Source organism: Bombus affinis, chromosome 7 (genome assembly GCF_024516045.1).
Source record: "Bombus affinis isolate iyBomAffi1 chromosome 7, iyBomAffi1.2, whole genome shotgun sequence".
Lineage (NCBI taxonomy): Eukaryota > Metazoa > Arthropoda > Insecta > Hymenoptera > Apidae > Bombus > Bombus affinis.
In genome coordinates, this window is record NC_066350.1 from 5,109,219 (window position 1) to 5,137,088 (window position 27,870).

General features: G+C 28.2%; 3 protein-coding genes across 11 annotated transcripts; all 3 read left to right on the top strand.

Moving 5' to 3' along the window:
* The first annotated feature begins 251 nt into the window (after positions 1–251).
* LOC126918289 (diacylglycerol lipase-beta-like) lies at positions 252–10,214 on the top strand. Of its 5 annotated transcripts, none has more exons than XM_050725996.1 (15): positions 253–448; positions 559–966; positions 2,264–2,362; positions 3,980–4,192; positions 5,056–5,372; positions 6,407–6,550; positions 6,700–6,868; positions 7,185–7,308; positions 7,392–7,535; positions 7,672–7,783; positions 8,404–8,496; positions 8,604–8,758; positions 8,857–9,003; positions 9,135–9,250; positions 9,387–10,214. In XM_050725996.1, the coding sequence occupies exons 3-15, from the start codon at positions 2,268–2,270 to the stop codon at positions 9,541–9,543; spliced, it is 1,986 nt and encodes a 661-aa protein (XP_050581953.1). In that variant the 5' UTR covers positions 253–448; positions 559–966; positions 2,264–2,267; the 3' UTR covers positions 9,544–10,214. The 5 variants fall into 5 exon arrangements, with proteins under 5 accessions (XP_050581955.1, XP_050581953.1, XP_050581954.1 ...); XM_050725997.1 differs by having other exon boundaries at positions 828–966; XM_050725998.1 differs by lacking the exon at positions 559–966 and having other exon boundaries at positions 252–448.
* A 516-nt stretch (positions 10,215–10,730) lies between these two features.
* LOC126918295 (RNA polymerase I-specific transcription initiation factor RRN3) lies at positions 10,731–13,595 on the top strand. The gene is made up of 8 exons (XM_050726006.1): positions 10,731–10,950; positions 11,149–11,352; positions 11,452–11,671; positions 11,746–11,854; positions 11,986–12,138; positions 12,220–12,705; positions 12,778–12,956; positions 13,042–13,595. Exons 2-8 carry the CDS (start codon positions 11,149–11,151, stop codon positions 13,389–13,391), a joined length of 1,701 nt encoding a protein of 566 aa, XP_050581963.1. The 5' UTR covers positions 10,731–10,950; the 3' UTR covers positions 13,392–13,595.
* A 544-nt stretch (positions 13,596–14,139) lies between these two features.
* Positions 14,140–27,827, top strand: LOC126918562 (uncharacterized). 5 transcript variants are annotated; one of them, XM_050726603.1, is made up of 21 exons: positions 14,140–14,335; positions 17,411–17,797; positions 19,586–19,710; positions 19,846–20,012; positions 20,083–20,469; positions 20,629–20,976; positions 21,052–21,218; positions 21,292–21,331; positions 22,646–22,813; positions 23,014–23,152; positions 24,185–24,388; positions 24,525–24,659; positions 24,751–24,927; positions 25,152–25,303; positions 25,371–25,453; positions 25,772–26,104; positions 26,205–26,472; positions 26,566–26,648; positions 26,734–26,953; positions 27,044–27,477; positions 27,571–27,827. In XM_050726603.1, the coding sequence occupies exons 2-21, from the start codon at positions 17,556–17,558 to the stop codon at positions 27,698–27,700; spliced, it is 4,002 nt and encodes a 1,333-aa protein (XP_050582560.1). In that variant the 5' UTR covers positions 14,140–14,335; positions 17,411–17,555; the 3' UTR covers positions 27,701–27,827. The 5 variants fall into 5 exon arrangements, with proteins under 5 accessions (XP_050582560.1, XP_050582556.1, XP_050582557.1 ...); XM_050726599.1 differs by having other exon boundaries at positions 20,083–20,976; XM_050726600.1 differs by having other exon boundaries at positions 17,425–17,797; positions 20,083–20,976.
* Positions 27,828–27,870: the final 43 nt, after the last annotated feature.

Here is a 27,870-nt window from a genome sequence, read left to right on the forward strand (position 1 = left end):
TTTATGCTTTGTTCTAAGAACAGCCATGCGTCATCGGAAAAAGAAACACCGTGTCTATTAACGTTACGTTATTATATATTCAATAGAATTGTTCGAAGAAAATGTATATTTATAAAATATTCTTATATATTTACGCCATACTGGTCACAGAAATCAGAACGTATTAAATATTCATTCGTTCATATTTTATTTATAAAAGTCGAATATAATATAAATTATAAATTCGTTTTACAGTTTTAGAGAAAAGTCGAAGTGCTTGGATTACTGCAATCGCGGGAAACTAGGGACATCTACTCCTACCATTGCCGTATATCCCCATGAGAAGCAATTGGTTTTTTCGTAAGCGAAGGAACGTGTGATCGAGAGGAACGAAGGGAAAGTTGTGGCCGTGCTGGACAGTCACCGCCAACCAGCTCGTGAGATTCGACGCGGGATGCTACGAAACAAGGTGAGCGGGTTACGAGTGTATTGTATATGCATTTTGCCGATCCAGCGTCGCGAGCCGATGCAATTTTCTACCAAACGAGCTCGACTCCACTTCCTTTTAATTCGCGCTAGCTTCGCAGCCAGACGAAAATTCGCTCAAGGCGTCACATTCCTCGCGGACTGACCTCAGCGGCTTTCGACACTATCTCACGTTTCGCGTACGCCGGATACCATTGGATCGACTGGAGCCGCTGGATCGGTGTATCGTGATCGATGGTTAGATCGTGAACGACTATGGATGTCAGTACAAGCGAGCCTTATCTTTTCCCTCATTAAAAGAAATCAAAAACTCGTCGCGCGAGTAACTAAAACGGTAAATACCGGACTGCATCCTGTATCAGGTTGGCGACGATACTCTCGAATACTGATTGTGCTTGTGGAAAAGTGGCATGTTGTGAATGATCCGAAATTCTACTGAGATACCGAGACGTTTTGTTCGAGAAGCGAATATATCTTGAAATTCAAATTTTTCTCCAAAAGGTGAATATATCTTAAAATTCGAATTTTCTCTATCGATTAAGCGTTTCTTCCGTTTCACATCATTTCCTGAAACGCGCATAATATTGTCAATTTATTGCGCGAATCAAATATTATGCTTGTTTCTCAAGGATTTGCACGCGAGAGCAACGTATTTAAATTAGGCAAAAAATTGAATGACTGTTATTTGCTGCTATATGAGGATAGGACTTTGCTACATAAGATGTTGTCAGACTAATGAAAAAGTGTCTTTGCGCAATTTTAAATTCATGTCAGCGTTTACGATATGAAAGCTAGTAAAAGATCCAATAGAATTATTTATTCCAAGTATAATAATTCAGAGTAAAAAGAATGTTGCATTCCTTGAAGATCAAATATGCCGTAAGATGTTTCCGGAGTATATTTAAAAAAAAAAATATTATAACAAAAGAAATACTATATCTGGCATTATAAATATCTTAAGATTCGGCATGTTTATTAAAGACACGTGTACGATGATAAGGCGTATAATTAGTAACTAGTATGGTGTGAAATTACAGTTATATCAATGTCAAAGAGTTACTATAAAATCATTGACGAATAGGTCTGCAACGGACAGCTTACAATTTCGATCACGATATATCACCGACAAATAGATTCGATCTATCGCTAAATGTAAGAATATATAGAGCATGTAAGGTATAATATCTTCTGTCGTTACTAAATCAATGTTTCCTTATCGAAAAGATAGTCAACCTATCTAATTAAGTAACGCGATGTAGAAAATGTGCTGAATCAATAATATAGAATTGATTACAAGAAACGTCACGCGACGGAGGAAGGACGAATCTCTTTTTTTAAACGAAAGCGTGTGCAAATAACTCTAAAAAATTTGGGACGATGATTTGATGTTCAACAAGGTCAGGGTCCAGTTACGATCGCAGTTAAGTTATGTCAATACTCTCAGATGTAGGATAGACAAAGACTTTCTCTCAGCGCTTTCCCTGATCCGTAATTTACTATCAAAGAAATACGTGCGTCGCGGTATACTCGGTTATCCAAATCCTATGAAAATTTATACTCGTAAAACATCGTGGTCACTATTGCATGCTGCTTGAACCTGCTATGTATATTATGAAACGTTGATCCGAACACTAAATTACACGTCTATTCGTTCAACTATATGGATAGTAACTCGCAAGAGTAACAAACGCATATCATTTTGTTCATCTATTCCCTTTCGAAATATGTTTCACGCGATACAAAATTCACTCAACATCGATAAAGAAAGTAATCTTACAAATCGCGATATGTTCCACAGAAAAATGCCTGCGATAAAACTCTTCGGCAGAACATGGCTAGCTGCGAGCGACGACCTTGTTTATCCGGGTATCTTTGAAATTTTCATTCGATCCATTTGGTAAGTAGTTCGTCTTCTTTCAGTTTCAACGCTAGAATCTTGAGAATTTCAACCTACGTAGAACATTGCTAGAGATTGTATAGACTCTACATAGTCTTTAAAGCGTCAACTGATCGACGTATTTTATTTAAAATAGCATACATTGTAAATTAACGCTAACTCGCAAAGAAATAATGATTTTAGATGATTAAAAATACGGTAAACAGGAACATAACCTTCTTCTCGTGGCATGGCGTTAAATTTAATAATCTTATATAACGCCTAAAAAGTAAAATTTATAACTTATAGGTTCAGATTTTGAAATCTTTTACCGAGCTGTGTCAAAATCTCGTTGGTTAAGAATCAACAAAACATATTTATTTTCTTCTCTCCTTCCTACAAATTAAAATTTATACATAATGATATCATGATTTTTTAAGAACTATGCGTATAAAATTTGCGTAACGCAATATCTTACAATAGCATAGCTGTGCGCAACACTTGGAAAAAATAATATGGGAAAATAGCGAAATAACGGAAAAAAAAGGAGAGTAGGAATAATCAAACTGACTATATTTAGAATTCTAATATCGGATAATTTAGCTTTAGTTTCGACGTGTATCCTTGACAGGAATGACGATCTAACGGCTCTTTGTCCTGTTTGTTCGTTTCACCGAAGCACAAGGAACCGACCCTTTTTATATTTACACGTTTTAATCGATTTTAGTCCTTGCCATTTTACGTTTATGCAAATTTTACGATCATTATGGAATTTTGACGAACTGGAAACTCACAAGTCACCCATAATACGCATTTATAAAGCGATGGTTAGTCGGTTAAATAATATGTGTATCTATACATATAACATTATTTAAATTTTCTCGATTATTCCAGGAAGATGACGAAAATGTACGCAATACATTGTACATAAATAGAATTACCCAAGAAATAGTTTCGTGTTCTGTAACTAATCGTCTCTCATTTTCATTCATATTTTGATTTTATAAATTCTATATTAATTTATAGACTTTATATTAAATAGATCTAATCAAGGATGATATAATCATATTTCTTATTTATTAAAATAAGTCATGGTATTTTACATATCGCTAATACATAATAAAATTCCTTTAAAACTTCCTGCGGAATAGTTAAATCAATGAATGACGTTTACGAATAATAAAAACAGACTTAACGACATACATTGCGAGATGTTAGAAACAGAGACAAAGCTTCTCTCAAATCTTTACTTTCACATGTCGCATATCGTTCACAGATTGTTGCAAAATTCGAAAATGAATCGTATTGTACATTAAGCATGCTACAAATATAAAAGATAGTGTTTGCTAGAAGTGTGCGGGTATCTAAAATGCGCATAAGATGCCTTCTCTCAATTTCGCGATCAGATTTTGCGCCTAAACTTGTAGCTTCAGAATGATGTTGACTATTTGACTATAATAAAAGATACGAGACCGCGGGTATTCGAACGTTACAAACTTTCGATCTCGAGTAAAATTCCCGATAATTATCCTTAATTAACATTCCTAAATAATTATCCTTACTACTAAGAAAAGTTTCTTTGTTTATTAAACAAATCTGAATAAATCTTAATCCGTACGTAATTAATTCTGTTCACAGGTTATCCCTAATTGTAACCGTTTGTGTCAGATATTATGAGCATACATGGAGTTGTCAGTCAGGTGGAGAGTTAGTTCGCGTGTATCTCTTAGGAGAAGTTGCATTTCTCGTCGTGTCTATACTTTTCATGCTCATCATTACAAGACTGAGCGCAAAAGGATCTATCATGGAAACGCACGCTCGTAAACACGTTGAACCAATCTTGACAGTTAAGTAAGTAGACGTTTGAAAATTATACTGCAATTTACATATCGTTGACGAACCACGCCATTCATTATAAAATACCGCTGTAATAAAACAATGTTGTTCGTTCTGACATGCATCGCTCCACGAGCTACTTCATACTTTTATTATTCCTGTTATTAATTTTCTAATTGCAAGTACAAACTTCAACCACTATCATCGATCATAAACAGCGCCATTTATCCGTGATTATGTATCGGCAATTAACAAATTACTATACAAAATGAATTCCGTTTGCGATATCCATTGACGTAAACTTTTTTCACTTTTTAGTACTGATGCATTATATTTTATTGACGTACATTAGTAACAATTGATAAGTACTGCAACATACACCAGTTCTGAATGTTACAATGCGAGATTATCATCACATATAATTTGTAAGATGTTTTATAAAGGATTATATAATTGAATAGAAAATACGATTCTACGAATAACATTTTTCCATTCGTAATTTTCTTTTATTCAGTGTTCAAACCTTTTTTTTTTACAAAGAATCTTTCCTGCGGGCAGTCGAGTTTGACAAATTTTCATTACTCTTGACCCATTAACTAGGTACGATACATCTTCTATAACGGTTCAGTCGTCGACTATGTATCGATGAGTATTATCGTTTCGAGCTGAATTTTCTTACAAAGTAGCTTTCGAATGCAAAACTTTCATTCCACGTTTTCAATTCATCTTTGTTGGTAAAATAATTTTCTGATCGGTATCGTATCATTCGTCTTGAGGCATCTTGTATACGCGCAACAAAATTCTACAAGAGCGCGTTCTTCCCAAAATTGATGTTCCATTTCTAAAATTATAACAAAGATATTATTATGATTTTACAGAATATTGTTGCTCCTACCTGAAATATCATGGAATATTTTAGGAAGTTTATGGTTATTTGGATCGAACGTCAAATGTTCTTACGAACATTATACGATCATGATAACCCAGGCGTTGGTGTTCTTCGACTGGATTCTTATAGGTCTAACCATTTTCGGCTTGGCATTGATTTTTGATCCATTAGGCTTATTAAGTAAGAAACATTTAGAAAGTTCTGTCGAATATGGCAAACTCTCAAGGAACTGGCAACGGAGATTCAAGTTTCTCTGGTGGATGAGAAAAGACGAGAACGCTAACGAGACTTTTCAACAAGTTGCTGGTGAGACATAGGTACGACTGACCTAAAAAAGGTTCTGTCGTGATTGAAATCGAAACCGTCATTTCTTCGTCATATATTTTTTAAAAGAAAGCTTTCAACGCCGGAAAAAAGATTAAACTAAACGAACGGAGATTTGGCTTAAACTTGTATCAACTTGTAATACATAAAAATAAAACATCAAGACAAGAGCTACACCAAGTAGAAGAGGATAGAAGGTCGTTGATTAGTGTAAATATTGGTGACAATTTTTTGTACACATTGATAAAATACGTACTTTGTATATATAAATAGTTTCCTAGTAGAGATTTTGAACTCCTACTTACACACATAACATATATATATATATAGATATATATATTTTTTTTAATTATACATATATATAAATATAACTATATATATACCAGTTCGTAAGGAAATGTACGTAGAAGTTTATATATTTATATATATATATATATATACACATATATATAAAATAAAATAAAATATGTTTGACAACTACAGAATAGTAAAAATAATTTGATGTACCGTGCGCAACGCACATGTTTTATGTGTCACGATATTTGCAATTCGCGGCGTTGATCTCTTTCTGTTTATTCTGAACTTTGAAAGGCAGAACTTTTTTCCGGAGAGTAAATGTACATAAATTAATGCCTACAATGTACGTCCTAGTATATGTATAGAAATTAAATATTCTCTGTTTTACTAAACAATTATAGCTATAACAAATATAGCTATTGATAGAACAAATATGTATAATCTTTGTAGAATCTAACACAGTTCGTCAGCATTTCCTTTTGTCGTGATTCCGTTACTGACAATATTACAAACTTATAAATACAGTAAACAACGTAATTCTTTAACATTATCGCATACCTCTCCGTACCAAACTATCTATCTTTGAGTATATTTGTCATCTAATGCTTCGCCAAACGTCTAACACATTTTACATTTTTTTTATAGCAAGATTTTCAATCTTATATTTATTATCATAGAGGTAATTTCGACATGATAAAGAAATTATTGCTTTTTTATAGGTTTGCTAAGCTCTCTGTACCAGGGAACGGATTTAGTTCCTTCAGATGTTATCGCAGGATGTATACTGCTAAGAATTCGGCAAAAGCGAGAAACTCGTGAATTGCACCGGTTAAATATTCTTCCCATTCCAAAATATACTTCCGGTATATATTTTAATTATTATAATTCTGCTGCAAAATTTTCTAACACTTTTTTAAATTTTAATTTGCGGGAATTCATGTAACTAAAGAATTAATTATATTCTTTCGAAACTCTACAAATAATATAAATGATCTTAATATTATTGTTCTAGATGCAACTGCAATTTTTAAAAATGCACCAAGTTGGATGTCTTTAGATAACGCCAGTTACTATATAAAACTCTCATTAGCTACTTATGGATGGTTATACGTTATGTATTTACATATATGCACCGGATGTTTTCATATTCTGCCGAATTTGACTTGTTGCGCTTGTTTTCGGTAAGTAGAAAGATCACGATGATTTCTTAAAGAAATCAGATCGATTATTTGCAAATTTCTGTCAAATATTTGAGATAAGTGAACAGAATTATTACGATTAATTAAAAGGAAATCAATTAGGAGAATATTAAATAAAATAAAAGAAGAATAGACTCAAAGTTGAAATACGATTCAGTAAAATATTATTTTAAATAAAATATTGCGATATAGAGACGATATTATACTGCGCTTTAAGAAAAGAAAAAAAAGTATAAAACGTGTACTACTTTAATTAATATTACGAGACCCTATCTTGATCAATTCATTGTAACTACAGAACAAAACGTATACCAATTATTGGCGACAATTGTTGCTACTGTTATTTAGCCGGCATGAAAACTTTATCAGATTTATCGACGGATGACATCCTGTATGCGTCATTTAAAAACTATTTATGCGAGGTTGGTATTAAAGAAGAATATTATATGTTTATATATTCAATAAAGAAACAGCTTTTTTAATCATTTTTATAAAATACTTTTAGATACCGTTCTGTGTAATAGCAGATCAGAACAAAAATAACATTGTCATTATTATACGGGGTAGTCTCTCATTGCGTGACTTGATAACTGATATTGCCGCAGGTTCTAATGTTTTTGTATGCGAAGGTATTCCATCAAACAGCCATGTAAGTATCTTAAGTCCAATATGAAACTAACAATAAGAATATTTTTAATCGTACTATTTACAAAGAAAATTGTACGCTGAGTTTAAGTTATGTTTCTTTTTAAATTATTCATAACTGTCAAATGTTACGTGTATAGGCACACAGTGGCATGATAACAGCTGCTAGGCTGATATTGAAGAAATTAGATGATAACAAGGTTTTGGAACGAGCATTCAATACATATCCTCATTACGATTTGGTTATTACAGGTAAATAGGAATGTTATATGTGCGCTAGATAATTTTGCTTATAGGTTTACACGTATTAGTCTCTATAATATTTAAATGTTTCCAATTTTATGTTACGAATATTTTTTTGTCTCATTCTTTTCGGTTGCACGATAAGATGTTTGTTGACAAGAGAAACGATAAATTGAAAACAATCGTATTTTCGAGGTATCAAATATTTTGATTATGTAGACAAAATGTTAGAATGATATATGCATTGTATATTACGAGATTATTAAATTACGTACAGAATAAATAAAAAAGGAAATAGAATCTGTATAGAATTGAGCAGGTCTCTATATTTTAATTCCTGATTGATTTTCGCGTATAAATAACAAATGACACGCAATTTACTTATTTCTATCTTTTTCGTTATTAGAAGAGATATACATGGTTATTCTTTGAACGATTACGAAACAATTTATTTCAATTAGAAAGACTTAACTTCTTAAAAATGCCATCATGCCAAAATAATAGATACTTTTTAAGTATTTAACAAATAATTTAAAACGAAATTTAGAGACATCTAATTTTATTGATAAAGTCTTATCTATATGTTTAAGGCAATCTTTTAACAATTTCATGTAAGAAAATATGTGCAGGTCACAGTCTAGGTGCTGGTATAGGTATTCTGCTAGGATTTTTATTACGTCCACGATATCCATCACTGAAAGTCTATGGATTTTCCACACCAGGTACGGATTCTTCAGAAACTTTGATTCTTCCTCTTTATATGGTTAATTTTTTTAATTAATAACAATTATTATTAAAGAACCTTTACTAAGAAAAACTTTTTGTTTAGCGGGTCTTCTCTCAAGGGAGCTTGCCAGAATAACGGAAGAATTCGTTTTCACAGTAGGCATTGGAGATGATTTAGTAATGAGGTTGAGTGTTGATAGCATAGAAAATCTTCGAACGTCTTTGCTTATGGCACTTCGTGTTTGCCCATTACCTAAGGTGCGATCTTTATCCTATTTCGAATATTTTAGATTCTTATTTTAGTATATACTATCCGAAATATTTTAAATTTTATTTCTTTAATATTATTGTTGCAGTATAGAGTAGTATTAAACGGATTAGGTTACATTTTATTCGGCATACCTGAGAAAGATCTTGAAAATACATGGAATGCCTATAATATGATTACCACTGTATCGGGAGAAACACCTTTACTTAACGACCGAGATATAAATACAGTAGAGGTATATATTTACATACGTGTCCATATAATTTAAATTATTAACTTCTTTGCCTATCCGCGTATAAAATCTAATCTATGATACTATATTCCAAAAAAAAAAAAAAAAAAAAAGAAAAAATGATTTATTTATAGGAAAGTAGGATTTACGAGCGAGATATTTCGAAAAGGAGATATTCTAAAGTAAAACTATACATGGGTGGTAGAATACTTCACATAATCAAATGTAAAACCGAACAGTCAAAAAACAGGTTTGCCACTTATTTCATATTTTGCGTATTATTTATTTTCTCCATGGAAATCTATTCATAATACTAATACTTATTTATCGAGTTTATGCAAAATTGAAGAGTACTGTAGAAATGTATATTACATTTCCTCTTACAGCAAGAGTCAAAATAAGAAAGAAAAGAAATTCGAGATGCGATGGGCACAACCAGAAGAATTTACGGAATTAATTGTGATGCCAAGGATGTTATTGGATCATTTACCAGAATGTATAGACAAAACTCTGACTACTTTGATAGAACAACAAAAAGACTAGCTATAATAGTTTAATCCTTGACATAAGTAATAAAAAGTGAATTGGTTTGTCGTTACGTTATATCGTTAGTAAAATCGTGCAATTTTCCAAATAGTACGGGGCATAGTTTTAAATTTGAATATTTTCTGACTTAAACTGAACATATAATATAACATAATGCATAGCATAAAACACGTATAAGACGCAACACCAAAAAATCGAATGACAAATGTAACAACCTACATTTTAAAAACGTCTAAAAAATGTTCGCAGAAGAAATGAAAATTGCGTTCGATCAGTTATGTTCATTTCATTATGATGATTATAATCGTTTAATATGGTGATTATACATATGGTGCAATGATGTGATTTGTGATCACTTTGTAATTACTTTTAATTGTTACTTTTCATTACTTCAAATATCCCAATCATGTGATTTTAATAGATATATATATATTATATTTTTTCTACTATAATAATGGTGGTAAAAATATATAATACAGAGTATGACCTGTTCTTGGTTGTAGTATTTTAACATGCCCACTGTGTTGCACTTATAAATTGGTTGGTGTAATTAATTATTTGCATTGTACTTACCCAAATGTAACCAAAATGATTACGTTATATTTTATTATTGAATACATTCTTCTGTTCTGTTATAGAAATGTAACAAACCTTTTTTAAACCTTTAATCGTTAAAAAGATTTGTTTTTCTTTTAGTGTGTAATGTGTATTTCCTTTTTATTTTCTTACGAATTTTATAAAAATTTTATACAAAACGGATAGGTACCTATTTGCTTCCCTTAAAAAAATTAATTATTCAATATTTCTAGTTAAAATATTCTTTTCTAAAATCAATTTAACGTAGATAAAAAAGAATGACGTAGATATGTATATATCACGGTCATGTAGTTACTACTTACATAACATTAATAATTACGACTAAGGATAAGGTAGACACGAATAAATAGTACACGACAAAGTAAATATATATGTACATTTCGCACACATACGCATATATACATACACATAGGCAGACTTCCTGTCTCATGTTTTAAAAGACGGTGTCTGAAATACCGACTTCAAATAATCAGAGTGTTTCTTATGCCCTCTGTGATTTGTTACGATGAATTATCATATACATTCCACTAGTATACCTAATCGATAATGTTCCATGCAACACGAAAATTATAAGATGGCGCCAAAAACGTGGGAGATGAAAACGTATTAAATATCAAGTCTATTTGTATTTGATCAATGGTACGTATTTAGTGGAAACGGTTGTCCAGTCACATGTAGAAAGGAAAGGCGAGCGAGAATACCTAGTAATACTTATACAGTAATACGAGTTCGAAATGTAAACAGATGTATAATTTGAAATTATTAAAAGTATTATCACATTAGAAAGTTATAAATATAATTGTAAAAGTAAGTATCGTTTAAATTTTCTGCTGCCATATATCATAACCTTCTTACTTTTTTGCATACGTATGCTTGGTAGTTTTAATAAATATTATAAGCATTACATAGTGTTTTTTAACAGTTTTAATATTAGTATATTTTTTGATATTAGAACGATGCTTTAGATAAATTACCTTAAACGATAGATATATTATTTTTCAACAGATGTCAGTTGTATCTTCAAGGGTTAGCAGTGTCTCGTCGATTCTAAAAACTCCTGGAGTTAGATCACAACTTATTAGACAATCTAATAGAGTACATTTCAAACTTCCAAAAAATCTCAAAAGTATTATCTATAATTTTGAAGCTGGTAATGGAACAAAAGATTATGAAGATTTAATATGTATTCTACGAGATTCAAATATAAAGGTATTTAAGTAATTATTGAAATAGTTTATATTATCCTAGTTTTATTCGATTAAAGATTATTCGATATTTCTAATTTGAATCTATTACTTTTCATTTTAGGACACAGATTTAATAGAATTTTTATCAAATGTAAGACAATGTATATCATTACTTGGTCCTATCCACAAAGTATTTGTAGAAACTCTTCTACAAATAAAATGGACAAACCGTTCTATAGATGTCACATCTGCTTACAAAGCATTTATTGAAGATTTAATTTGTATGCAAATTCATTATGCTAAAAATACAATAGACAATTTAGTTGAACAATTTAAACCAGGTATATTTTAAGAAATTATTGTTATATAAGTGGCTCTAACGATGGATTGTAACTAAAATTTTTATTTTGAATAGATGAGGATAACAATGCTGAATGGAAAAATGAAGAATGCAAAGAAGAAGATATTCAAAGATTAAATCATATACATAATGTCCTACAAAAAATTTTAAAAGTTGTGCCAATGTAAGTATTTACTATCTCATTTTTAGTACTTTATAAAATATGCTCTCTCCCCCTCTCTCATAAATAATGTATGTATATAATTTATAAGTAAAATTTAAAAATATAATAATTTCTATAAAAATCTGTTTAAGGTCAAGTAAACTTCTATTGCAATCTCTTAGAGCAAGGTTCCCATATATTATTCATGGGACTCGTACGCATGAAGTTTATGTTTATGCATTAATTCAAATATTAAGTTACGCACCACAGTTACGATCTGATATTCTATCTCTAATTATTAACAGGTAATATCGCTGTAATCTAATTTTATCATTTTAAGATGAAAAATAAGTTCTTTATTGTAAGTGATTTCTGTTTTATAATAGGTTAATGGTATTAGATGTAAATATACCACGTTTAGAGATAGAAAATGAAGATGATGAAGACTTAATGGATGATACTAGCGAATATGACAGTATACTTGGTAATGTGAATAATGTTGAAGAAAATAATATAACAGAAACAGATAAAATACATCCAACAGCTCATAAATTGGATATGTGTATGGAACTGATCCTAAATTATATGTACAACTGTTGTTTTATTAACGGAGTTTTGCAAGTGGATTGTTTAAGAAGTCTCTATTTTGATATATTGAAAATATTTGAAACAATAATATTGCCCACTCATGCGAGTCAATATGTGCAATATATTATGTTCTATATTTGTAGTTTTAAAACAGCTGTTGCGGAAGCTTTTGTAGATTGGTTATGGCGGAAAGCATCCGATCCTAATGTACCTTCTATTATACGACAATCATCTGTAGTATATATTGCTAGTTTACTTGTTGCAGCAACATTCGTTACAACTGGGTATGTTTTTAATAATGTAACACATAATACAAAAGGTATACATATAGATTTCATATATTTTATTTTTATTAGGTTAGTAAAAGTAGTCCAATTTAAAATATCCAAATGGATACATGATTATATCAACATGCAGGATCATTCAAACTATATAGAGGATGAAAATAAAGAACACAGCGTATTTTATTCTGTTTGTGAAGCACTGTTTCTTATAATTACTAAAAGGCATAATGATTATCCTGATTCAAAAAAATGTAAATACATCATTTTAATGAAACAATATATACACCTTTTCTTAATTCTACAAGTGTTCAATATTATTTGTTTATTTGCTTTCAGACATGTTATATTTACAAGAGTTGGACTTAGCGAAAATTATAACTTGTAAACTAAACCCATTGAAAGCTTGTCATCCTGAAATTGCGCATAGTTTTGCGGAAATTACCCGAATATATCAATTGGCATATTGTTATACCGTAATTGAAAATAATACACGGAATCAACTTCCTCTTTTCGATAGTAAAAGAGGAACAACATCTACAGTTGAAATCTTTTCCCCATTTAATTCTTACACGTTACAACGAAGTGGACAGAGGATAACTCCTGTATTGCGTGATAGTGTTAATAGCAGGGAACATAGAACAAGTATGAAATATAGAGAAGATATTGAATACATGACTGAATATTAGATTTAATTCTTAAAATTGAATACAGAGTATATCTTCTCTGAATTCATTTGCGTGTAATCATCTTTTTAAATAAATTGAGTATTTATAAAAACAATATTATACTGTTTTAGATCAGACAAATATAATATTTCTAAAATAAATTTGGAAACTTGTATAAAATGTAAAATTTTAATTTAATAAAAAAGTATATGAGATTCACGCAAATTTGTTGTTATACTTATAAATTCTAAATATTAATATGTAAAATTCCATAATTATAGAAGTAGAATAAATATAATCTATAATTTGTATTAAATTTCTAATTACATTTAAATAAATTTTGGGTATATAGAAATATAATATAAATGTATCTGTGACTTTTACTTCCTAATTCCTTGTAAATTTAAAAACATGAACAATATATTTATCTTATAATTCATTTTCTCTAAAGATATTAAAATTTAAAAAATAAATCGTTTGTAACAAATTGTAGTATTATAACGTGGAATTTATTATAAACTTTTAAGAAATTTCCGTTAGAAAGATTTGAGAATTATTACCTATATTCATTACTAACTTTTTTTACATGCGTGAGTGAAGTAAGATTTTAACAATATAACTAAATAATCACTAAATAATGAAACACACAATAATGAACACAAATTAAGTATACGTTGTATTGGCATCTCACAGAAACTGTAGTTGGCATAACATACCAAATTTCGCGCCGTTAATGTTTTAGAAAACCGGACCCGGAAATTCTACTTCATTGACGCAGTGGCGTAATCTTTTGCGGTCTATCGGTTGCTTTGCGATTCTTTCACGTAAACGGTAACGTAAAATGGCGAATTGGAATTGTTATTTACTTGCGCGAACTATAACGAAATAACTAGAATACAATCTAAGGAATATTTACTGCTGCCGAATTCGGGATTGTGTATTTATTTCTTCTTCCACGAACAACTGTAAGTATCACGGTTGTCAATTTAATAAAAAATTTATAACGTGTGCACTAGACGTCGATTCATATTCAAGTCGGTAATTCCGCATGTTTTTTATATGAAATTGACAATAAAATAGCTTTATAACATAGCAAAATGTAAATGTTCTTAGTGCTATTTCATTATAATTTTTGCTTAAGATAATTGAAATTTTGAAATAAGGTTATGGTAAAATTCTCAAACAGTTCTACCGTCATTTACTTCGCACGTTTCGATGTTGAATTGTAAATATATTTTATTATACATAGTAATATGTGTATTTCTAGTGCACGTGTTTACTTTTAATTTATTATTTTAATTTCTTAACGGATATATGGAAACCAGATCGATTTGTTTCTTTGTTTTCTAGGTTATGATTCTGTGAAATTTAACTATTTTTCATAATTGAGATATTATTCCAAATTCTCATTTTGTATTTACAAGTGTAAAAACAATAATAATGTTAGAAATCACATACAACACACACACACGCGCGCACGCACGCATGGACGCACGTACGCACACACCTACACGCACATAGTAGAGATAATTTTTACATTCAATTTTATTCTGTATTTACATACTTACATATTATAATTCAATATATCATATTAATTATTAACTTATATCACATGTGTTATAAAAACTCCAATAATTCGTTAGAGATTTCCTCATCTGAATTTCAACATATCTCTTGCATTTAAATCTATTGAAAATTTATTGTAACTGTAAAATATATATTTAAATCATGTATTTTTATTGCATTGAATAATAATTATTATAGTTATTGATTATTTACAAAGTAATAATAAAAATATATAAATTTCCAAACAAAATATCTTAGAAACACATTCTTACTACAATGCTTATTTTATTAACAATACATAACAATATTTCATTAACAAATTTCTTCTCCGTGTTCTATGTTTTCAATGATTTTCTGTACTTGATTAAATTTATATGGTTTTATACATGTATGTTGTGAACTATATTATTCATATTTATTCAAAAGTACTCTATGAAGTATTCTATGAAGTATTTGAGTATATTAATTAAAGGTAGTTTTAATAAGTGGACGGAGAAAATAATTTTGTGAAAAAATCGTATTTTTATTATCAAAAGAATATTTTAATTATTAATATTATTGAATATATATAGTATATCCTGTTTATCGGTTTACAAGCTATTATTTCCTTAACTATTGAAAATACTGAAAAATGTTTTATATGAAATTTGTTTGATTTTGTGAGAGAACAAGATTTTTTTACTTTTTTATTTGAAGGGATTTCCAATGCCAATATAATGTTTTTTTATATACCACCTGATGCATTCTTTAATTCTCTACAGGAAAGTATATATTAAAATACTTGGGTTGAAAAATGATTAGTTTAAAAGATATTTTAATTTTAATTTTGTAAAACTTATTGTTTGGAAGACGAAGAAATCATAAACATAAAAACACAGCGTTGTCCTTTCTTGTCTTTCATATGATAAGTTTTACTAGATTAAAGTCAAAGAATGCATCTAATAATGTATAGAAAAATGTACACATGTAGTTCCATTTAAAGAAGTTACATTGGCATTGAAATTTTTTTAAATAAGAAGGTAAACAATATCTTACTAAGTTTCCCTCATGAAATCAAACAACTTTCATATGAAACATTTTTTAGTATTTTCAATAATTAAGAAAATATAGTGTATGTACAAATGAACAAGATATACTGTATGTATATGTGTATTACATTTCTGTAAACAGAAAAATAAATATTTTATATTAGCGAAAATGCACAACATTTTGGAAAATATTTAGACAATCATAAAAGTTTTAATTATATATAAATCAAACTATTATGTAAATTCTATTAGTTATTTAATATTATTAGAGAATAGTGAAATCATTACTTTTTAACAATATAGGAGTTTTGTAGTAAACTTTTTCTTTGTTAATGAAGTATTTATAGAGGACATTAAACATCATATTCTCAATAATATATTATTTACATTTTTATTAAGCAATTGCTATTTATATGAGAATACGTATTATATATCTGATAATAGGACGTATCTCACAATGTGAAATAAAATAAATCTAAATATATTATGAAATTTCTTAAACATTCTACTGTACAGAAAAGTGTGTAATCTATTATTCACATAAATTTATCCGTATGCTATTTAAATAATTTCAAGATCATACAAATTCTCTTTCTTAAAATTTTGCATGCTACTATGAATTAGAAAGATATTTTTGTCTATAAGGTTTATTAGAATATATTCTTTACATGAAGAAAATAATAGCTTCTTATTGTTAAAATTGTAAATCTTTGAAGCACATGTTGTACAACAATTTTTATATAGTTTGATTATGCAACAGAAATTTATGTTTATATTTAATTTTTAATTGTGATGTGATTTAAGGTGGTTTTATGCAATATTTAAAAAGCTGTGTGTAGGAGACTACCTAAGAAGTTTAACGTTTTACTTTATGTCTATTTATAAATAAAATAAAATATTTTTGGTATGCTTTTTATATTTCTTAATGTTATATTTTGTAGTTCAATAAGATCTTGTTCTAGTTTCTATATATATATATATATATAATATATACCTATTTTAAACATCTATCATAATATACATGAAATGTAATTAAAAAAAAGATTTTATAAAGCAAATGTAAAGTATTATTTTAAGAAAAAGAATAATTGCCATTCAGTTTGGGAATAAATTACTTTTTGCAAATATGTGATTTTTTATCTAGAATTGGTATATGTAATTCTTTTGATACAGGTAAACAGTTTTATCATCAGTAATGTTATTATTCTTTGGTTTTACAAAACTGAACAAAAATTTAATATGATATGCATTACAAAAAGCAGTGATACAAACATATATTATCATTAACCAAGGTTAATTTAACCTGATCTAATATTACAATACATTTTTATTTTTAATGTTTGTTTATGTATTTTTATATTCACATTTTCTATGAAATAATAAAGCTTAACTTATGTAAACATATATCATAGAGAAACACAAGTAATGTTAAATTACTTTTAATAGGTTTTATTGTGCAGATACTAATTCATCGTTCTACAGATATGATACTGATGGACTGGTGTAATTTGGCGTAGTAGTGACATTGATTCATTTGATCTACATTGATTGACAAAAAATCATATTTGCAAGCATTTAAGTCTTAAATACTATGGCACAATATTATAATTTCGTGACCAATGCCAGTGGTACATTAACACTTGAAGAAGTGCAGAGAATTTGCTCTGTTGAGGGACAAAGTGTACAATTAGTTGTTGAAGACATAAATAATGGTGGTAATGGTTCTCAACAATTTTTGGCTTATACCACTGCACCACAAAACAGCGGGCAACCGATATTTTCACAGCAAATTAATTTAGGGAGTCAAATTTCTGCAACACAATTGGATCAAGGGTAATTTGTGCGCATGCATTTTAATTATCCAAATATTGAAGTAGCAGTGTAGTATCTTCGTGCTTTTAGTCTTTTGTGTGTGTGTATGTGTGTGTGTGTATATACATATATACACACACTCATACACACAAATTAATATACATATTGCGATATAAAAACTATTAGATACTCGAGGAAAACAAAGGGGGTATTGGTATGTGGTGCTTATTATGAAAACTAAATATCAATTATTGAGCATGTTATTAGAATATAACAAATATTTTTATTCATGTTGCATTGTGAAAATATATTTTATAGTACGTAATACGATTGCAGTTATATAATAATTTAAATAAATTATTTTAATTACACACAATTTTGTAAATAGATTTATATACTTTCATGTATATATATAATGTGTTTAGAATAAAATTATATTCTGTCAGCATTTAAATTTGCAATTCTAACAGACAATTATGTCTGTTTTGATATGTTTTATAGAAATATAGCATATTAATAAAAACTTCTTAAGGTTGTCTTCTAGCTATATATGTAGAAATATGATGTATTAAAGAAGTTATGAATTTGCTTCTGTTAATAAAATTATTAAGAATAATAGTGCATTGTTTATTTGTAACATTGAAATGTAGATTTAAAATATATTACACTAGTGTATATATATATACATACATATATGTGTGTATATGTATATGTATATGTGTATGTATATGTATTGTACATGTGTGCCTCAAAGAAATCTTTTGTAATTATACAGTAGGTTTTCTAGCTGATTTAATAATGAAATATTGTATTTGGGTGATCTAAATCATAGTAAATTTATGTAAGCATGTAAAATCTGAGCATATCATATCAATTCCATTATTCACTTCGTGTCACTTTATGAAATAAGTCACAACAAACAAGTATAGAAATGTAACACAACAAATAAGTGTAATTATATCATTCATTCATTCAATATCGAATGTATTAACAATTTGCTAAAATTATAAAATATCATACAATTATAATCATATAACGTGATAGGAACACATAACTATGAAAGAATAAACCAATTTCAAATATAAGGTATAATATACACTAATAAACCAAATATTTTTAAATAATAATATGATGAAATATGTTTCTGAACTTCTTTATTTTACTAAATATTAATATATATTTACCATTTATGTATACATATAATTATATTACATTAAATTTTCTGCGTTTTGAAATTTGTTTTCCCTAAATTTTTTTAAACGATTTATATGCATCTGTTAAATCTTTGGGTTCTATAATTAATTGTTCACATAACAATAATATTACCAAACTCATCTTAAAAAGTTCGTATGCAATAAGTTATAATCCAAGTACATTAAAATGTACTCTTTATTAACATAATCCATTTAATAGTATTTGCATTAAAGTATCTATCATGGTGCTGACCTTATAAAATTAAAAATTTTGTATTTGGTAATATAGTATTTGTATCAGAATATATATGAAATGGAAGAATTAATTATATTTTATAGAATGCAATTAAAAATATAGCAATGCACCCCTTTTTCCTCGTGCTTCTCACTTATAAACATTATACACATAATTGACATGTAGGGACCATAAAACATATCTTCAATCATAATTTATTTATATGTCATCAGAACCATTCATTAGAAATATATTTAGTTGATTTATAAATGTATACTAATGACTCAGACAGGAAGTAGTTTGCACTATTTTGTTAAAATATTTGTTATTTTGAGTTTTCTCATATTTCAACTTATTGAAATGATGCATTTTTACTTTCAGACAAAACGTTTTTATAATCAAAACAAATTCAAATGAATTAACTTCACCCCAAGGTGTATTAAAAGCTACGACAGTAAATGATAATACTGTAGGAGGGAACATTGTAAACATTGTGGATAATAAAGGTAAATTTAATGAATTTGTATAGCATCTTAATAGTGCATTAAATCCAAGAATTTACACTAATATGTAAAAGGAAGAGTTTTATGGTTACAATGAAAGGGTAAAGCAATTTATAAGAACATTGTTTTCTTATTTAGGTTCCAAAACATTTATAGGTTGTAATAATGATGGACAACAAATACAATGGATAAAAATGCAAGAAAATAGTATTAATGTAAATGCAATTTCAAAACAGAATGCATTGATATCAGAAAAAATTCAAACTGGCAATTTAAATGAAAGTCAAAATAATACTTCTTCACAAGTAAGTGTAAAGAATCATAATAGTTTTATTTTGCAAATTATTAAGTGCAATAACAGTTATATATTTTTAGAATCTTCTACATGGACTTTGTGAATTATCTTCATCGAATACTGAAATTGTAAAAAGAAAACCACTTAAATCATACCAAAACAGAAATCGATTATCAACAAATAGTGTACAAATAGGAACATCATCCATTGACAGGGTGAATGTAACAAATAACATTGGAAATCAAATACCAAACGCTAATGCGTCTATCAGAGCATCTACACCATTTTGTAATAAAACAATTAGTCCCATTGGACAGAATGTGACACAAATTTCTACACAAGTACATTCTCCTTTGAGTAAAGTTCATAGTAGACCTCAAGCTCCTACCTTGCCAAAAAGTTCCTTAAAAGTGCAACAGCCTAAAATGGAACAAACAAGATTAAAACAAATGCAAAATCAAAGACAGGTACAAAATGATCAAAGATTACAAGGAAATAATATGCAGAGATTATCAAATATTGCTTCACAACCAGTGCAAAGTTCATTAAATAATCCACGGCAACAAACAACTACAAATTCAGTACAACAGAAACAAATGTCATCTTCATCACAATTACAATTTCAGAAACAAACCACACCGCAAAAATCTCAGTATGAACAATCACCACTTTCACCTCCATCTCAAAATATGCTTAATGCTATGGATGTTGAATCTCTGGAATCTTCATCACTCAGTGAAAAAGATCCAATAAATCAACAAAGTTTTCCTTCACAAACTGATTCAGAAAATGGTTCTACTGAAAGTATCGCTTATCTTGAAAAAGTTATTCATAATCCAACAAATACTAAAGTTCAACCTCAGATACAAGGAAATACTGCAAAAATGTTAGTTATGCTTTCGAATGGTGAACAGAGATTAATTACATTTGACATACCTAACGAAGATTGTACAGTTCAAGATTTACTGGAGCAGGTATGTTAATAGTCACTGAATGAAATTTCACAAAAATTATTAATTGAATTAATTAAAAATGTTTTGCATTTGTAGGCAAATATTGTATTTTGTGGAAAAACAAGTGTTTCTTTAGTTTCTGATCCTATGTTGGGTATTAATTATATTGTAGAAGCTGGGCCTGGTGCAGTTGCTTCATATGATATGAGTGAAAATGATAGTTCTCAAGATAGTGCAAATACTAATTTAGACAATTCTCATAGGTAAGCTTTTAAATATATTATTGATTGAAGTTAACACATAAAATATTTTTATATATTATATTGAACATTTCAGTTCGCCAGATGAGAATAGTAATCCTGTACAACAAAATGAGGTAAGTTACAATTTATTAGTTTTATACAACAACATCTAATAATATATAAAACATTTATTTAATTTTTGATTTGTAATAATATAATTTATATAAACATTTTTATGATTATGTATTTTATATTTATGTATAAAAAGCAGTAATACTATAAGCATGTTTTGCTTAACTAAAATGAAATCATGCTAGAGAAGTATTCAACGTCTTTTTGAAGGAATAATAAAATAAAAATTATTTTAATTTTGATATATGAAATAAAATATATTACATAGATGTATATATTTTTTAAGTCTAGCTTGTAAGCTAGTTTGTAACTGCACTAAAAATCTATAAAATTTCTATGAATGTTAACGTCATAACTAAGTTATATAACTATTACCAGAATAAAAATGAATAATAATAAAATATGAAACAATAACAAATCAAATTATCATAAGAATTATATGAAGAATAAATGTCATAAATAATTAATACATAAATTTTGGTTGATACATGAATTTTTTATGCAATTAATATGTGAATTGATTGAACCATTTTTTCGCAGAAATGTTTATATAACGTATCTCTTTGTATTTGTAATGATTGGATATTGCATGAAAGTAACAAATTATTTAATATTGACGAAACAGTATGTAAAATGCATGAAGCCTCATTTTAAATTGCTTATATATTTAAACATTGAAAAGCTACACATAGAGATTAATTTTAGAGAGTAATTACACATCAAATTTCTCTTTCAATTTATTACTTTAATTTAAAATCTACGTATAACAATATACGTGTTACATCTATCATGAATTGTTAAATCTATATATTAAATGATATAGTTATATTGTTAAGTATAAGTGTAAATTAGATATTTAATTTTTATATTTCGGCTAAGAATGTTTTTTGCATGAAATTTAAATTATTATTTCATTAAAGGCATATACATAGCATTTCTAAAAATTTTAACGGAATTACTGACAAAAATAATTATTAGTTAGAAACATCATATAAATCATCATTTACATACATCATTTGTCATATAGACAAATACTATTATTGAAACAATTAAATGGACAAAAATGTAGAATGTAGAATATTAAAATTATGACTACAGTGCACACATTGAATGGTCCAGTTTTTCGTAAATTTTAATCATTCTATTATCATAGCACAATTATATTTATTTATAATACAGCTTACATGTATTATGTATTATGTAATACATATTATATAACAATGAATTTTATTTCTTTTATATATAATAAAGATATTTTTTTAAATATAAATGTATTTTTCATATCTTTTATTTAATATTTTCGATATGTCTTGCAGGAACCTATATATATTGAAGGAATGTTGGCTGTCTGTTCCCATTGTGGTATCAGTTCTATTGACTTTAATCGATGTCTAAGATGTAAAAGAAAATTACCCAAAGATGTGAAATCTATATCAATGACAATGGGTATGCAAGAAAAGAAAGAAACAATGCTAACTATTGACGTAAGGATTATAAGGCTCTAAGAAATCAATATTCTAGATCTATCTAAAATTAAAATTTGTGATATTAACTTGTCATCTCCATATAAATTTAATTTAAAGTCCATTATAATATCTATTGTACGAAATGTAATATACTTTGATACAAGTATAATTTATAATATAAATCTTTAGCTTTATATTATTATGTTAATTTTTTGTAGACCTTTTACAAGAAAAATAACGAACGAAATTCATCGGCAAAATTAGAGAAATTAGAGCGAGATGGGTCTGTGTATAAACGTGGAAGAGGAAGAGGAAGAGGCGGCGTTTCAAGACCAAGGCCTATTCATAAAGAGCCAGGTAGAAAAAATAATTTATATGATTTTATTCAACGATACAATATTATCTTGTGTAAGTTTAAACAGTATGACTGAACATCTCTGTTGCATCTGAATATAGCAGAAAGAAAAATGAGCAAAATAACACAATTTTACAAAAGGAAATATGATAGTGGAAGGAATATTTTTCTCAAGGTCATCAATATTTTTTTAAATGGAACCATATGTTTTGTTTAGTGCTTGAACTAAAGAGAAATTAAAAACAAAGATCAATGGTATGTATTTACATTGTATGCCTAACACACTGCGAGATATTTGATGTGAAAGATATATAGAAATAAATGCTTAAGAAATATTTATTTGAATGTACATCCTAACTTTACTACTTTGTATATTTGACACAATATTCAAGTAATATCTACAATATAATCATGTCTACACAACAGATTATATTCATGATTAAAAGTGATTTATTGTTTAAAATCATAATAATGTGAAGTAACATATTTAGCTTCTTTTGATTACTTGTTAAATGATCGATGACTATAACACATGTTAATAATGACATAATTTATAGTAAACACTACCACATATACATATGTATTAATTTTCATTATTATTATTGTTATACGTCTAAACATACTAAACGTCTACAATATTAATAAGTTTATGTTTCTTTAAATTTGTAAATTTTTTAAAGCTTTATATTTTCTTCTTTCTTTCTTCGAATTTTTCGGAACTATAAATGTGTTGTAGGTCTCGTCTCATATATTATTTCGCGATGTGTCTAAATATATAAATAAGTTAATACTTTCTTTTTCTTTTTTTATTGTAATGCTAGAGGTTTGAATAAAGGCATTAATAATTTATAAAAATATGGAACGAACGACCTTGAGAAAAATACTGTTTCTATTATCATATTTTTGTGTCTTACAGTTGAATCGAATAATCTGTATTACTATAATTATGTTTATATACAACAAAAATTTTGAAGTGAATTCTTTTAAATATCTTATAACATATAGTCAGCTCAGGCATGATATTTCTTATACAGAGTGTCTGACAATATCATCTGACGAAGAGGAGGAAGGCAAAATTAAAAAATCGGACGGCTCTAGTAACAATATATTTTCAAACGACGCAAGTAATAATTTTAGTGAAGAAATGGAAACCATTCTTGAGAAGGAACCAGTAATTACGAACAATTCTATTTCTAGCATGAGTTCTGATTATGCTATGGAGAGTGAAGATATTAAAGGTATCTTGCAATATGCTTCATATTTTACGTATTTTACATATGTATATGATTTCTATAAAATACGTTGATTCCAATTTATTGCATTTTGAATTTAATTATATATAAAATGAGAAAATATGAAAATAAATATTTTCAGATAATTCTCTTCAATCTCCACATACTTCTTTGTTGTGTCGAACAGTAAGGATAGGATCTTATAAATATGTTCCTCGAGAGAGAGTCATAATCTCGCAAACTGGAGTAAGATTTGGTGTACCCCTATTAGAAGATGGTAATCTTTTACTAACTATTATATGTTCATAATTATATGTTATTTTGATAGGTATTTGTCATATAAAAATATTCGCGCATTTTTGTTGCAGACAAAACTTTCGTAGCATTAGAAGTTAAAATCCAAGATATAGTAAAAGTGCTAATTCATTTTGGCAAAGCCATGCCAGTGCTTTTCTTTTATACATCTACTAATACTGGAGCTATGATTCGCGAATTATTAGGAATGCAGGATCCAAAAGGGCCATATTATGATCCTGCTGGGAAAGGTATCAACTTTAAAATATATTATAGTTTATAATATATTATAAACTATATATTATAGTTTATATATTATACTTATATAATTATTATTATAATATATTATTATAATATATACTTATATATTATAGTTTATAATATATTTTACATATAGCTTACATATATAATTATATTACATATTTTACATATATATATAATTATAAATATAATGAGAATGTTAACATTTTTACAGATCATACACATAAACGGATAACTTTACTACCAGAGAAATTATCCGAAGAATCAAAAGTTGTGCTAAAATCTTTGTTTTCGCGAAGACGCTTGTTAGAAGAATTAAGCTCAAAAGAGGCAAATGATATCCTTGTACGAGCATCGCCGAAAGATGTATGTAATATATGTTATTGATAAGTATGTAAAATTACTATCTCTCAAATATAATCGCTTCTTTCAGAAGCTAAAAGTACAAAGCTCATCTAGAAAAGAAAATCAAACTGGAACAACAACTAATTCGAATGTCAATGGCGGTATACAGACGTAAGAAACAAATTTAATTACAGAATTAGAATAAATAATCATATTTATACTATTTCTTTTTTTTTCTTCTTATTTTACTTAGAAATCAGTTGATGGTAACAATTAATTTTTTAAATTGAAACTTATATTTTTTATTATATTTGTAGTTTCTATAACTAATATTGAAACTTCTTCATTCTTGGGATATTTTTCAAAGTTGGTCAAATAAATATTAACATAATCTGTTTCTCCTAAAATTCCCGACTTTTGTTTGAAACATTTCGTTTTTACAATTAACAGTTTTCACGTTTCGTATAATGTAGGATTTGTTATTTACAGGATAACTGTATATCCTCCACCACCTGCAAAAGGTGGTATAGCGATTAATACTGAAGATTATTTATGTCTTGGGGAGGATCAGTTTTTAAACGATGTAATTATAGACTTCTATCTAAAATATTTGACACTGGAGGTGTTATCAGAATCTGATCAACATAGAACTCATGTATTCAGTTCATATTTTTATAAACGATTAACAAGTCCACATGCTCAAGCAGGTGAAAGTAATGTACCTCTTTCACCAGCTGCCAAGAGACATGCAAGAGTACAAAAGTGGACGAAAAACGTTAACATATTTGAAAAAGATTTCATTATAATTCCTATAAATGAACAGTAAGTACTTATCTTTCTCAAATGCTCAATTCTGTTTTTATGCCTCTATTTAATCTAAAATATTTCAAAATGACATTTGTTATGTAAAATAATATTACAGTGCCCATTGGTTTTTGGCTATTATTTGTTTCCCTGGTTTGGTGGGTAAAGTTTTTGCACAGCCAAAACGATGCGATGAAAATGATGTTCGCAAGACTGTACAAAAAAGTAAAAAATTAAAGGAAGTAAAACTACAAGCTGTCACGATTGGAAGTACAACTCTCAAACCAGTGACAACTACTGTGACTATAGATCAAGGTGATGATGGTTCAGAAAGAGATGAAGCTGAAGGTGATGATGAAGAAATGGAGATGGATAGCGAAGATGATGTAAGTGTGCCGCAAACTAAGTTATGTTTCAATATAGATTATAATAAATTATAAATGTATCAAAGTATATACTATTGGCAATTTCTAATGTAGGATGAATCAGAAAATGCAGAAAATAAAGGTTTATCTCCGAATGTCGAACCAAATGTACAGCAGGAGAAAGAGACTATAAAAGTGTAAGTATTTGCATATACTTTTAAAACAAGTAACGTTCCAAATAGGATAATATATTTATTCATATTTTTATTTTATTTTTTGTAGACCCTGCATATTAATATTTGACTCTCTTGCGGGGGCAAGTAGAGCACGTGTAGTAGCTACATTAAGAGATTACTTAAGCTGTGAGTATGTTGCAAAAATGGGAAATGAGAAAGTGTTTTCGAAAGATACTATTAAAGGAGCATCGTTGAAAGTTCCTCAGCAATCAAATTTCACTGATTGCGGATTATATGTATTACAATACGTAGAGAGCTTCTTTAAAGTAGGTTTATTTTTTTAGTTTATATCATTGGTATAATTGGTAGACGAGGTAGCATTACAAATTGTACAATAATACATTTTTTTTTTCCAGAATCCCATTAAAGATTATACGTTGCCAATAAAGACACTGAAAAATTGGTTTGAGGAAATAGTAGTAACAAGGAAAAGGGAAGAACTCTCTAAACTATTGATTAACTTAATGATTGCAGGAAAAGGAGATAGAAACATAACAATACCGACTGTAAATTTTCCCACACAAGATGGTAAACTAAAAACTAAGGCTGAGAACCAGGTTGATATAAAATCTGCGAAAACAGATATTGAAGACAAGAAAAAGCCTATATTAGATGGGGAAAATCGTATTAGTAATAATATGCCAAATCAAACAGAAAATACAGAACCAACTACTGAGGTAGTTAGTAGAACTACATACCAGATCATTCCGTATTCTCCATGTACAAGTTCTAGTTCATCCGAAAGTAATTCAACAGAAATGTTTACTGAGACTAAGACTCCACATCCAAGGTAAATACAAAATTTTACAATTTAAACTATTGTTAAATACAAATTATTCTGCGATAAAACTGACGAACTTTAATTAATTAATTTTTATTGTAGATCATCAAGCGAAACAATGTCCTACTTAAAGTCAAAACGGATTTCCAGGTTAATGATAAAAACTGAGAATCAAGATGATTCTCAAGCGGCCAAAAAGCACAAAGGAGAGTCATTTGATTCTTGTAAATAAATGTTACTTTCTTTTTTATAATGATAAAGTTAGTCCACACTCATAAATAAACATGAAATCATTTACCTATGTAATAAATGTAGTTAATACTTCATAAAACGAATAAAAACATCCAATCATAACTGTATACACTGAAAGTTTTATTTGCTTTTATAACGATTATTTTTGTG

Bases quoted from the DNA above. Each gene is read 5' to 3' on its own strand.
- LOC126918289 (XM_050725994.1), top strand. From the start codon at position 2,190: ATGTTTCACGCGATACAAAATTCACTCAACATCGATAAAGAAAGTAAT. The intron at 4,193-5,055 runs GTAAGTAGACGT...ATGATTTTACAG, and splicing joins GAACCAATCTTGACAGTTAA to AATATTGTTGCTCCTACCTG. The intron at 6,551-6,699 runs GTATATATTTTA...TTATTGTTCTAG, and splicing joins CATTCCAAAATATACTTCCG to ATGCAACTGCAATTTTTAAA.
- LOC126918295 (XM_050726006.1), top strand. From the start codon at position 11,149: ATGTCAGTTGTATCTTCAAGGGTTAGCAGTGTCTCGTCGATTCTAAAA. The intron at 12,706-12,777 runs GTATGTTTTTAA...TATTTTTATTAG, and splicing joins GCAACATTCGTTACAACTGG to GTTAGTAAAAGTAGTCCAAT. The intron at 12,957-13,041 runs GTAAATACATCA...ATTTGCTTTCAG, and splicing joins TTATCCTGATTCAAAAAAAT to ACATGTTATATTTACAAGAG.
- LOC126918562 (XM_050726599.1), top strand. From the start codon at position 17,556: ATGGCACAATATTATAATTTCGTGACCAATGCCAGTGGTACATTAACA. The intron at 20,977-21,051 runs GTATGTTAATAG...TTGCATTTGTAG, and splicing joins TTCAAGATTTACTGGAGCAG to GCAAATATTGTATTTTGTGG. The intron at 21,219-21,291 runs GTAAGCTTTTAA...TGAACATTTCAG, and splicing joins AATTTAGACAATTCTCATAG to TTCGCCAGATGAGAATAGTA.